Raw genomic sequence first — 12,624 nt, 5'->3', positions numbered from 1 at the left:
GAACTACATTTTACCTTTTGTATAGTTTATTCTAAATTTGTGTAGTTCATTTCAAAGATAATAAAGGTTGTGAAAAGGTAGCTATCTTCCTCTGTTCTGCTGGAAAAAGCAGGAAGGTGTATGTAGTAAGATCATAGAAGCATAGAATGGCTTGTGTTGGAAGGGGTCTTAAAGACCATCTGGTTCCAACACCTCTGCCACACGTAGGGTTGCCATCCACCAGACAAGGCTGCCCAGGGCACCATTCTATCTAACATCTCCAGGGATGGGGCATCCAGAACTTCTCTGGGTAACACGTGCCAGTGCCTCAACACCCCCTGAGTAAAAGATTTCCTCCTAATAACTAACCTAATTCTCCCCTCTTTTACTTTAAAACCATTCCCCTAGTCCTATCACTATCAGACCTTGCAAAAAAGTTGTTCTCCCTCCTGTTTAAGCTCATTTAAGCAGTGAAAGGCCACAACGAGGTCTCCCCAGAGCCTTCTCTTCTCCAAGCTGAACCAGTCATCATTTACATGACTGGGTACACTGATGAGAAAAGACAGACTGAAAACAATCATGGATTTAAACTCAGATTTTTCTGAATTATATATTTTAATACCAAACCTTTCCTTATTGAAAATCTCTCTTTTATAAAAACGTAGGTTTCATCTGAAACATAGTTATGCATTCTAGTCTACTCCTAACATTTAAGAACTCAAGACTACACTGAAGTAGGCCTATGTTGAGGCAGAAAGGAGCTTGTAAGGACTATCATAAACATCCTTGTAGTTCTCCAGCATGTAGTTTTATGAGATTTCACACTGAACTATCACAGAGCTATATTACTGTGACACTTACAAGCAAGATGAGTGGAGGGCAGCCTATCAGTGCAATGGCAGTGGAGAGCTTGCGCTTGTTGCCACCACTGTAGGTACCAGCCAGCTGGTCAGCATACATAGGAAGTCCCAACTTCTGGATGCCCCATTCAGCAACCTATGAGAAAGACCATCTTTTTCACACAGCAGCTAACCCACAGCAGCCTGGATTATTGATACATCCCTCTTCTGGCAGAAAATAGGCAAACCCTTGGATTTTAGTGCATTTTTTATTTTTTTTTTTAGAACTGGAGCTGTGGTCCAAAAAACTATGATGATGAGGGGAATTCTAATCTCTTGAAGTAAAGCCATACTCCAGCGTCAGCTGTAGAATACTCATCTGTGCAAGAACATACGTTATTTTTCATCTGGAGCCTTCTCCATGTTTTCTTTCTCATATATGAATAACTTCAAAGCCAAGAACAAAACAGTAATTATAAAAGTTCTGAGTCATAGCAGTTGCATCCTTAGCCTTCCAGAATTGGCTTTGCAGTTTTCCATAGAATCATAGAATGGCCTGGGTTGAAAGATACCCATACTTCATGTATGATCATGTAGTTTCAACCCTCCTACTATGTGCAGGGTCACCAACCAGCAGACCAGGCTGCCCAGAGCCACATCCAGCCTGGCCTTGAATGCCTCCAGGGATGGGGTATCCACAATCTCTCTGAGCGACCTGTTCCAGTGTGTCTGAGTGAAAAACTTCCTCCTAATATCTAACCTAAATCTCCCGTCTTAGTTTAAAACCATTCCCCCTTGTCCTATCACTATCAACCCATGTAAACAGCTGTTCCTTCTCCTGTTTATATGCTCCCTTTAAGTACTGGAAGGATACAATGAGGGCTCCCTGGAGGCTTTTCCAAGCTAAACAAGCCCAGTTCCCTCAACCTTTCTTCATAGGAGAGATGTTCCAGCCCTCTGATCATCTTAGTGGCCCTCCTCTGGACCCCTTCCAAGAGCTCTGCATCTTTCTGGCCTGGACACAGTACTCCAGATAGGAAGTATTTCAAGTATTATTAACCATCTAAGATCCTGGATTTGGTAGCTCATTCTTGTACTAAATTCCAAATGACAAGAACCACTCCCAAGACTTCAACGTAAAGAAAGGCAAGCCCGATTTGGAAAATCTGGCCTTTGACATGAAGTGATCTCACCAGAATCATTACAGACATTCACTGTAACCATGTACAGATCAGAAGCATGAAGGTTTTACCCTCTTGATTTCCTCTGCTGGAACACCCCGCAAGCGAGCATATAAATAAAGATGTTCTCGTCCTGTGAGCAGGTCATCAAGGGCATCAAACTGAGGGCAGTATCCCATGTTTTGATGAACATTAGAGATATGAGTCAATACACTGGAGAAATAAAGAGAATAATATTGTATCTATAATACTAGCTTTAAGACAGTTTAAATAAAATCTCTGTTTTCTGGGAACAATTCTAAGGGAAATTAATTTTCCCCAGTACAAGATCCTACTAAAAGATGTCTGTACAGTATAGCAAGGAATATATTCTCTTCTAAGTCTGTTAAGTCTTGGTTAAGAGTACAAACTCACTTTCTGTTTAAGTATAAGCCAATGTAAAGAGAAGTTCTCAATGTTTTTTTTTTTTTTTTTTTCAAATGTAGGGGTTTTTTTTGAGATTTGAAAATCGGTAATTTTCATCATGGAATGTAGTCACCATGAAAAGTCATGCAAGACAGAAAGCTAGCAATGTTTGCTGGTAGTAGTTGTAGGGCAAGATAAGAGAAGTGCAGAATCACGGAGTAGCCAATATTGGTGGGAACTTCTGGAGATCGTCTTGTTCTCTTAGCCTGCTCAAGCAGGGTCAAATGCAGCAAGTTGCCCAGAACCATGTCCTAGCAACAAAATATCTAGTGTTCAAATCACATCAATGGATAGTCAAACTCTAGTGACACCTAAGAAACCAAGACATACAACCTAGAAATAAACTGACATAAATAAATATCAAATCTCGAAGTTGTGATTACTTATGGCATTATGCCAGCATTGTACAAACAAAGCAGTTAAAAGCTTTGTTTAAAGTGAAGAGCAGCCAGATAAAATTCCCAAAGCTCAGATAAAATACTCTGTTGGATAGGCTGTCTTCTATTTGAGAGCCCCTGTTGTTAGACTTGATTACCTTATCCCATTTCTAGCATTATTACAACTCATCCACAGATTTTACAACACAGTGTTGAAGGTGTGAAGTGCTGGTGTGGTTTCTTTCAATGTCATATAACAGGAAAGGAGCTGCTAAGTCATTCAAACTGTGAGTTAACTCTGGTAAGTAGACTGTCACAGGGCTTTTTGTTTTATTTATTAGTGTTTTGCTTTGTTTGTTTGTTTAAGTTATTTACCTACTGCCAGCCACAACAGCATCTCCTGATGTCACTTTAGTGTCTCCAGTCAGCATTTTGAATGTTGTTGTTTTGCCAGCACCGTTCACTCCCAAAAGACCAAAGCACTGAATTATTAAAAAAAAAAAAAAAAAAAAAAAAAAAAAAATCACATTATTTAGTGTTTCCAACTTATAAAACAACAGGAGAATGCAATTTGAACTGATCCCTGGATGATTCATCTAGTGATAGTGACCAACTTACCTCTCCAGGACGGATGCCAACACAGAGTCTGTCCACTGCTGGCTTATGCCTACCTGCATAAATCTAAATTGACAAAAACAATCAAGATTTTTGCAGCAAAGACAATTTTCTGAATTTTTTAGTTTAATGCTATTGGGACGAGGCAACTTTGGAACCAGTACAAAAGTAAAAGAGCAAACAAAACAAAATTTTAAGCAGAGCAAGCATCAACAAGGTCAGGCATTCATTTAAATAAATTTATAATAATCCCTAAAAATACAACTTTTCCTTCCATGAGCCTTTTTACTTCATAACTTTAGCACTAGGAGACAGACCTGATGCTTTGCTGGTACAAAGTATCTCTGACTTCATACAACACAATAGTTTCAAGAATGACACTTCAATTCTTTATTCATGAGATCTCAACGATGTGTGCAATCTTTGTACTTCTGTAGCTCAGACTTACATGTACTCTGATAGCATCAATTACCTACTTTCAATGTCTGGAAAGAAGATAAATTAGTGATTACACTAGTCCCCAGTATGAAAGCAACTAAATGGTTAACCTGAGATTGAAAATCACCTAAGGAGAAAAAGCACTGTAGAAAAGACAACTAACAGTAGAAATGCACATTCAGTAGAAATGTCAGGATAGATGATGTGAGGTAAAATAACTTAAGTAAGAGAGTTCACTGTCCTTGTTGGACTTTCCTGAGGTTTGATCTCTATTAAAAGGAAATAGTCAAATAACATATCAATCCCTGACTTCTAAAACATTTCTTATTTTCCAGGACACAAGGTTAAGTTTGGAAACAATACCATCCAAATCCACAGCTGAAATACATTCTGAACAAATCAACTTACACTAGATTCACTTATTTCATTCTTCTCAAAATAGTACCTTGGTCAGTTCCTGTAATTCTAAGATATTTGTTTTGTTTCCCCCGTTCAGAATTCTTTTTCTTTCTTCTGCAACATCCTCATCTTCACCAATAATAGGTGACTTAGCAATCTCAACAAACCTGGAAAAGAAAGAATCAATTGCAGAAACAATGAGTTGATCTGAGTGAAGCTACGATAGCAGTGTGAAACAAGAGCTATTCAGTTGGCAAAATTCTGTCTGGTGAGAGCAGTGAGATTGAAATTTCATATTGTAACACTGGCTAACATTGGAGAATTCTTGCTGTTGGGACAGTGCCTAGCCTCTGAAAGTTAAGCCCTTAATACTAAAAAGGGATGAAACTGCTTGTTCAAATGAGAATAGCATTGCCAGTTGGATATGATGTAACCTGCCTCGAAGCCATAGCTTTTGCTATTTGACAGCTCTTCAGTACTTACTAATAGATTTTACATGTATCTTTTGAGTAGAGTTCCTTGTAAGACAGTATTTTCAGAATTATAACAACTAGTACTCCTACTGGGAATCCCCAGCAGCAGTGAATAATCAACACAGATTTGGCAGGCAGCTATTTTCATTGGAACAGAAGCAGATTTGTAAAGCAAACAGGGGAAGCTTGAATAGTACCCTGGCTATGACTGTTCTTGCAATAGACTAGAATTCTAGTCTTGGTATGTCAGGCTAGTACTATGCCAGTAATTAGGAAACTACAAGCTTTCCAAGTAATTGTGTAATCTCAGCATTAGAATAATGAAATTCACACTGAAGTCTTAGTTCAAGAAAACTCATTTGTTTAATAAGCTGTATAAATATACTCTTATTTCTGTTAAGACAGTGCAGAAAAATAAGCATAGATAAAGCAAGATAAATAGCAAATATTAACAAATAAGATGAAATCAGATGAATCAACAGAATAAAGCTATAGAAGCTGTAAAAAAAAAAATTAGAGGAAAAGAAAGCAAAAGATAATAGAAGCATACAGAACAATGAAGGTGCTCACCCTGCTAATGAAGTAACATTAACACAAACTTTCAGACATACCATCTCGAGGGGAATATTTGGTGCTGCATAAGGAGATTCAGAAAGAAGAATGCAACTCCTTGAACAGCCATGGCAACCAGGTTCTTCCCAACAAAGTCCCACTGAAAAGGATTGGAAACATGCTCCTCACCTTTGGAGAGGTGGAGCACCAGAAAGCAATTAAATACTGCTGAAAAAAACATTGCTCATCAGAACAAGAGGTGTTATTAGTGTAGGAAGAAAATCTAATTTTTAAACACTATCAGTCAATGTCTGCCATTTTTTCATTGCATCAATAAATACAGATTCTTAAGAAACAACTGCTACATGGGAGTAAAAATGAACATAAGCTCTCTGAATATATATATATGAATACATATGTATTACATAACATGAAATCTGCATGGATTACATGAAAAATATTTTTTGGATGGGGAAAAAAATTGCTGTATCATTATGGTCTTAATAAAGAAATTGGTATAAGGAAACAGCCGTATCCCTAAAGAATGCATTTGAAGAACATCTACTTTAAATATTAACAAGGGCCACTTAAGTATTCAAATGAAATGAAATTATATATCCCACATGTGATAATCTAGGGACTTTAGGAGAAATTATGAAAATACACCAGAGTCTGGCGCTGAACAAATAATTTAACTTTCAATACAGACCGCTAGTCAGGCCCTAAAGTTCTGGCAACGTTATCAGCTGTGATTCCTTTAGGGAGGCTGAACTTTCATACTCAAATACCTGATCATGTGAAAGAGGAGGATTTTGGAAACAACCACTAACGTTCCAAAAAACGTCCAGCCATTTCACTCACGGTCAGGCCATATACCACTGATATACTTTGCTGGTTTTTATATCTTACTTACCAAACCTGGCATATACTTCACTCACAGCCTGGTTTATGGCCAAGTCGATGAGGCCACGACCCAGGCAAAAGTGTGGGAAGACAATTAGCACATTTTTCAAAGTTTTGTTAAATTTCAGCAAAGTCTATAGGAAACAGAAGCAATATAGTTAGCAATTCAAAGAAGATTTCTTTGAGGAAACATGTAAAAGTAGTAAAAAGTTCTTTTTTCATGTAAGAGAAATGGTTTGCTCTGCATTTATCAGTGGCAGAACAGAATACACAATACCAGGCAAGGTTCTTGTGAACAATTTTCAGTGGGGAGAAAAATTGATCTTTGTAATGAAATATCCTTTGATTTTGCTGAGGCAACATGTAATTCTAGTGTCAGCAATCACAAGCAGGAACTATGAGCAACAAGTGTGGTACTTCCATATCATAATACCTGTATTTATTGTCATAATCAGGACTCTCATAATCTTGAGAAGCACCAGGGTCTGGACATAACTACACAGTGGACTTTGGTGCAATGTGGAAATACTCAAAACAGTAAAAGTACTTGCATCAATCTAACTGCACCATCACTGAATCCAGAGAAGAGCAGTTATCCCTCTGTCATTGTGTCACTGGAGACACACTATCTGCAGTGGAGATGTGTTCCCTGAGATAATACTTGCCTACTGTCCCCCAGACTGATAGGCATTAGACTGAACCCCATGCTGCCCAGGGACCACGACAGAAAATGCAAGAACAGCAAGGATAGAAAGTATTGTAAAATTGGCCCTTGATACCATGAATCCAATTGAGTAAAGATGTGGGTTTTTTCTTCCTAATAAAAATAATGCTTGATCAGCACATGTATCTGAAAATGCATTATCGATAATGACAGGTAATAGGACTGCAGTCATCTATAGGAAAGATGTCAACCTCAGAGTAAAACTATTAGCAGCTATAGAGGCAGTAGTAGTGCATACAAGCTACCAGTGTTTTATAAACTGGTTTCTTCACCTTTCTAAGAACTACTGTGTTCAATCTATTCTTGTACTTGGCTAGCAGAGCTAAGTGCTACTTTGATGTCATTCCTCATGTATGTGGATGGTTGCTTGCCCAAAGTACTGATTGCCCTGAGGTTCACTTCTGTGGGTTATTCTGCTCACCTGTTCCTGACATAACTCAGCAAGTTCCCCATTCATTTATTTAATACCAGAAGAATGACAAGGTTGAAAAAGATAGCTAGAGATGGTTATGTTTGGACACCCTTTGAACAGCTTTTTAAAACCAGGTCACAACAAAAATATTTCTTACCGGGTTATTTTCAAATAGCTCCAGAATGAATGTAATAGCACTGCTGTTGATCCCCACAAAGAGATTAATGCAAGACAGTGCAACATATGCAGTGCTAGGGACACTGAAGAAAGAAGAAGCAGGGTACATCATGGGAATTACTGCCCACCTGCATGCAAAAGATAGAAATACTATATCTGCTTCTCAGTATTATGTCAGCTGATCTAATAAAAACAAAATGATGAGCTTCATTCTCTTTTCAAGTGTAATGAAATGTTAAAATCAACCAGAGGTTCCACTACAGTATGTTTTCCCTTGCTACTAGACACAAAGCTTTTTCTGCTTAGTCTTGTTTGCTGTTAAAGTGCAAGGCAACAGATTGTTAAAATTGAGAAACAGTGCTAGTAAGTCATTATCACACCAAATATCACTGCATACCTTACTGGACTGTACACTTAGTGGAAGAAACAAGGGAAAAAATGGCAAAGCAGGAGCTTCCTGTACCATTATTTCTGAGACACAGCAAACACGTAACAGTATACCACTGGAATAAAATTACAATTCTCAGCAACAAACAATCTGACCGATTTGGTTAATGGGCCAACATACACATCATTAGAAAGAATGATCCTAAATTTCCCATTGTGACAATGGCTGGAGACAAAGGCTAATGCACGAATCTCTGAATTTACTTGCCTTTCTTAGAATTTTATTTTGAATAGTGAATTGTGAAATTATTACTGAAGTCACTGCTAGGTGATTGTATTTTTTCATCTTGATAGACGCTTTATAATATGAGAGGCTAATTCAAGTGTCCACAGGCCCACAAATTACAGTATATAGAAAACAAACATATATAAAACATATAGCCATATAACACTTGCTAAAGATCACTGCACTTTATAATGAAGCAAATGAATATTCTAATAGCATTTAACATTGACTGTTTTACAGAGATTGAATAATGCTTTGCATTTTCTCAGGACTATTATTCAAAGAATATAAAAACTTCAGAAAATTAAGGTACTATGTCCAGAAAAGACCTGTGGCCTCTACAGTTTGATTTGTGACATATACAGGAAGATGTGAAAAGTTTAATTTCTTTTTTAACTCCAAAGATAGATCTGGTGGATTTTTTTCCCTAATTACCTAATTATAAAGCTAGAAGGAAAATGATCTAACAAAGACATATAATCACTAATTAAATGAGAGGAAGAAAATTCCAGTCAGTCTTATAAAACACTATTTTGACAACAGAAATGCTCCTTCAAACAAAAATAAGTTGATGTTTTAGTACCGTTTGCCTTTGGATAAAATACTGGTAAATATTTTAGTATTGTCTGTTGTTGAAGGAAATAAACATAATGTACATAACAGAAAGGAACAAGATGATGTATCAGGTTTACAAGACAAAGTTTTAGTAGCTGGAGCTGCAGGTTTGGGTTCAGCCCCATGTCAGACCAGAGCCAGCTCCAGACAACTCCGAATTGGACCCACTGCTGGCCAGAACCAAGCCACAAGCAACACTGGGTGTGCCTCTGGAAGAGCAGATTTAAGAAAGGGAAAACTGCTGGGCAACAGCAACTGGAAGAAAGGAGTGAGAGAATAAAACAGCCATGCAGTCACTAAGGTCAGTGCAGGAGGAGGGCAGGAGGTGCTCCTGGTGTGGAGCAGAAGCTCCCTGGAGCCCAGGAGAAGCCCATGGAGAAGCAGGTTGTTGCCTGCAGTCATGGGCACTGCACAGAACTGATCTCCATGTGCAGCCATTGAGAAGCCCCCAGTGCAGCAGTGGATGTGCCCTGAGAGCCCCTGCAGAGCAGCCCGGAGCTGGAACTACAGCCTGTTGGGAGCAGCCAGGGGTAGGGGCAGGAAGGCTGGGGGAGCTGCTGTCTGTGGGGACACGTGCTAGAGCAGCGCACTCCTGAAGAATGGGCCCCATGGTACAGAGTCATCTTGAAGCAGTGCTTGAAGAGCTGCAGCCTGTGGGAAGCCCACATAGGATCAGTTCGGGTAGAATAGCATGCCACGGGAGGGACATCACATGAAACAGGGGCAGAGATTGACCAGGACAAAGCGTTTGGGGCTGACTGCAGCCCCTATTCTCCATTGCCCCGTGTCATTTGGGGGGAGGAAAAAGGAGAGGGGAAGACGCTTTTTGTTTGCTTTTTTCACTGTTCTATTTTGCCTGTGACACTACTTGGTGAGTGATATCCCTATCATTATCTCAACCCATCAAGCTTTATTCAGCATATTTTCTCCTTCTGTCCTTTTGAGGACGGGGAGTGAAAGAGTGTTCAGCTACCTATTGCAGTTAGGTTAAACCACCACAGATGAACAAATTTAGTTTCCTAAAAGGATAACATGAAATCGTGAAAAGTTCTGTGAAGCAGTGACGAAACTCCTTTTAAGGAACATGACTAGACAAAGAGCCTAAATAACCTGAATCGGGAACAGAATCCAGGTCTAGCCTATATTGTACAAACTCGATTTTATTTCTCAAAGCTGGATTTCACTAAGTACCAAGTTCAACAACACGAAATCATTTCCATGTGAAAGATAGGGCCCCATGTGCAAAAAAACACCATGAAGACTCACCCATACAGAAGCAACAAGGTAACAAACACAGGGAGGTTAGTCCGAGAAGTGTATGCTTTCTTCTTGAATCCAATGAATATAACCACAACCAATCCAGCACTCACTGCATAATTCACCTGCCACATCACAGAGCAGATGAAGATCAGTGTGTAAGACCTGAGGAGATTTACAAACATATCCAGACTCTATAAATTATTCTCAAAGGATTTTGTATTGAGGAAAACTGGAATTAGCAAGACGGACTAGATGTTCAGGCTTGTGGATCAACAGGCCTCTGGCAGCACTCCACATTTTTCTGTCATCTTTCTACATCTTTCTATATTTTACATCTTTTATCAGATTGTACATCAAAAATTAAAACATGTTGTTGTTTCTTAGATTATAACTTTGGAATTGATTGTTCCTAGGTCCTGCTGGTAGGCTGCCCACAGAAAAAGGCAGTGAGTATGCAAGGAGATGTGATTTCTGGTGATGTAAAAGCTGTATAGGAATCAAAAAGCTAATAACTTGAGCCACATTCCTGGAATGCAGCTAAACTGAACGATGCTTGGCCAATGCTCTGCTTAATTTCTCTGTTCAGCATTAGTAGTGTAGGACTACTGCAATATACAGAGCTCCCCATGAATACTGAAAGGCGGCATTTCACAGAACTGCTAACTCCAATAACTTTGCACTATGCTGTCAAGGGCCATGACCAAGCAGAATTCCTGACTGAAGGGATGTTGCTGTCACCAGCAGGATAAAGAAACTCAGAGATCTGCTTCTTTCCCCTCATTTAATATACTCATGTTTTGCTATCTTCTCATCAAAAAACACTTTCTAAAATCCAGAAAGTTCAGGACATTTCAAAAATTTCTGTTCTCTCCTCTTTTCTTCTCTCCTCTCCTATGTTCATGCTTTTCTTATTGGATAAGCCTTTGGGCTCCATCTTTGTTAAAAAACCATAACCATAACACAAGCTCTTTGCTATGCCTCTAACAGGCAAGAAACTTATTCCTTCAAGAGGCCTGCGGAATAGTAAGAGGATAGCTGAGCCTTGCCTAAGCATGTCTGGGCCTGTGCTCTAAATCCTTCTGAAACACCACAATGAATGTGATTCAGTGGCCTAAACAAATACATCCACGTTATTTTAGACATCCTAGAGCATTTTGTCTGGCTTCCAGTTATCGTTCCAGCAGCTGATCAATCTCCTTGAATATCTTTTATATTTTGAAATATTAACAGAGGGTAGGGTCTACGACTATACTCTGGCAAAGGCACTCTCCTCTGGTATATAAAGTTGCATTTATTTAATTCGGATTAATTTACTGATTATTTCCTAGTTAATGTTGAAACTACAAAATGAGACTAGCAGTTACTCACTATGTCCCACATGAAGTTAGTTAGCCAGTAGACAGCAGGGCTAACACCACTAACAAACTGGAGATGCTTGGCTTTTGTCACACGTTCTTGAATCAGGTATAAAACAAAACTAGCTGGAATAAAGGACATGGCAAAAATCACACAGATGGCAACAACAGCATCCACTGAGGTGGTCAGCCTACAACAAAGCACAAGAAGGGACTGTGAGCAAAGGAATGGATGCAACATAATGCTATATTAGGATTTGGGAAAGCTGGCAGAAATTTTAAGATCTGAAAGAAACAAGATTATTGGATAACTAGAAGATTTTTCCAATTTCAAAATGTGCTAGTGTCTTCCCATACTGCACTGGGAACAGTAGCTAACAAATGTGGATGACGACAACACCATTTCTTGTTTTCTTCTAATTGACTTCATTCACTGGAAAAGTTCAGCTCCTACATATATCAGTTTGACAGCCTTTCCTGAATGGTGTGTCTCAAAGCAGGCAATAAGGCCATAATAACTGAAGTGCTATGGGATCTAGGAGAAAAGGTACTCAAAGAGGTAAACTGCGAAGTGAGATGAAGCACAGATCTTGCTGTGCTCTAAATCCTTTTGAAACAACACAATGAATGTGATTCAGTAGCCTAAACAAATACATCCACGTTATTTTAGACACTCTAGAGCAAATTTTGGTGAGTGATATCCCTGTCATTATCTCAAATTTCCATTTTCATTGACTTCTGAACTTAACAGAAGATGTTGAGAAGGAAGTCATATCTTAAGGATGCCTTTCTCTATAAACAATGGTTGTATGCTGACACTGGCACCAAGACAGAGGTTATTGACTATTGCCTACATGTAGTTACTTAGAAACAACTTCTGACACTGTTTTCTTATGATCTCTACATTTTTTCAGCTTTGAAGCATGAACAAAGACTTCTGAATCTGACCTTTAATCTTTGAAATCAGTAGAAACATGCAATCACGTATAACCAATCGTCATAGCTCCTATGTTGGATGAAAATAAATATTCAGAGAAAAAAGAACGGATTGCATATCTAATTCTTGGTTAGAGAAAAATTTTGAGTAAATTACTCCATATTCTATCATCTCAACTATTCCTCCTCAGAGTGCGAGCACACTGCACATGGTAAGCTGACAGGAGAGAGAGGGGTAAAAGCCAGTAGCA

The 12,624-nt window shown here is 38.8% G+C and overlaps 1 protein-coding gene across 1 annotated transcript in view; it reads right to left on the bottom strand.

Annotated features, from left to right (window-relative positions):
• Window positions 1-12,624, bottom strand: part of ABCA4 (ATP binding cassette subfamily A member 4) — a 66,199-nt gene that overhangs the window by 4,216 nt on the left and 49,359 nt on the right. Inside the window, exons 34-43 of the mRNA XM_085231209.1 lie at window positions 11,451-11,628; window positions 10,089-10,204; window positions 7,515-7,662; window positions 6,232-6,355; window positions 5,378-5,507; window positions 4,340-4,460; window positions 3,460-3,522; window positions 3,217-3,323; window positions 2,071-2,212; window positions 841-975 (exon numbers count right to left, since the gene is read on the bottom strand). Coding sequence (XP_085087335.1) covers window positions 841-975; window positions 2,071-2,212; window positions 3,217-3,323; window positions 3,460-3,522; window positions 4,340-4,460; window positions 5,378-5,507; window positions 6,232-6,355; window positions 7,515-7,662; window positions 10,089-10,204; window positions 11,451-11,628 — 1,264 coding nt within the window. The remainder of the gene's footprint in view (window positions 1-840; window positions 976-2,070; window positions 2,213-3,216; window positions 3,324-3,459; window positions 3,523-4,339; window positions 4,461-5,377; window positions 5,508-6,231; window positions 6,356-7,514; window positions 7,663-10,088; window positions 10,205-11,450; window positions 11,629-12,624) is intronic.

Source organism: Meleagris gallopavo, chromosome 10, assembly GCF_905368555.1.
Source record: "Meleagris gallopavo chromosome 10, MGAL_WU_HG_1.1, whole genome shotgun sequence".
NCBI lineage: Eukaryota > Metazoa > Chordata > Aves > Galliformes > Phasianidae > Meleagris > Meleagris gallopavo.
Note: the sequence above shows the minus strand (reverse complement) of the source record. Positions and strands in the feature narration are given on the sequence as shown.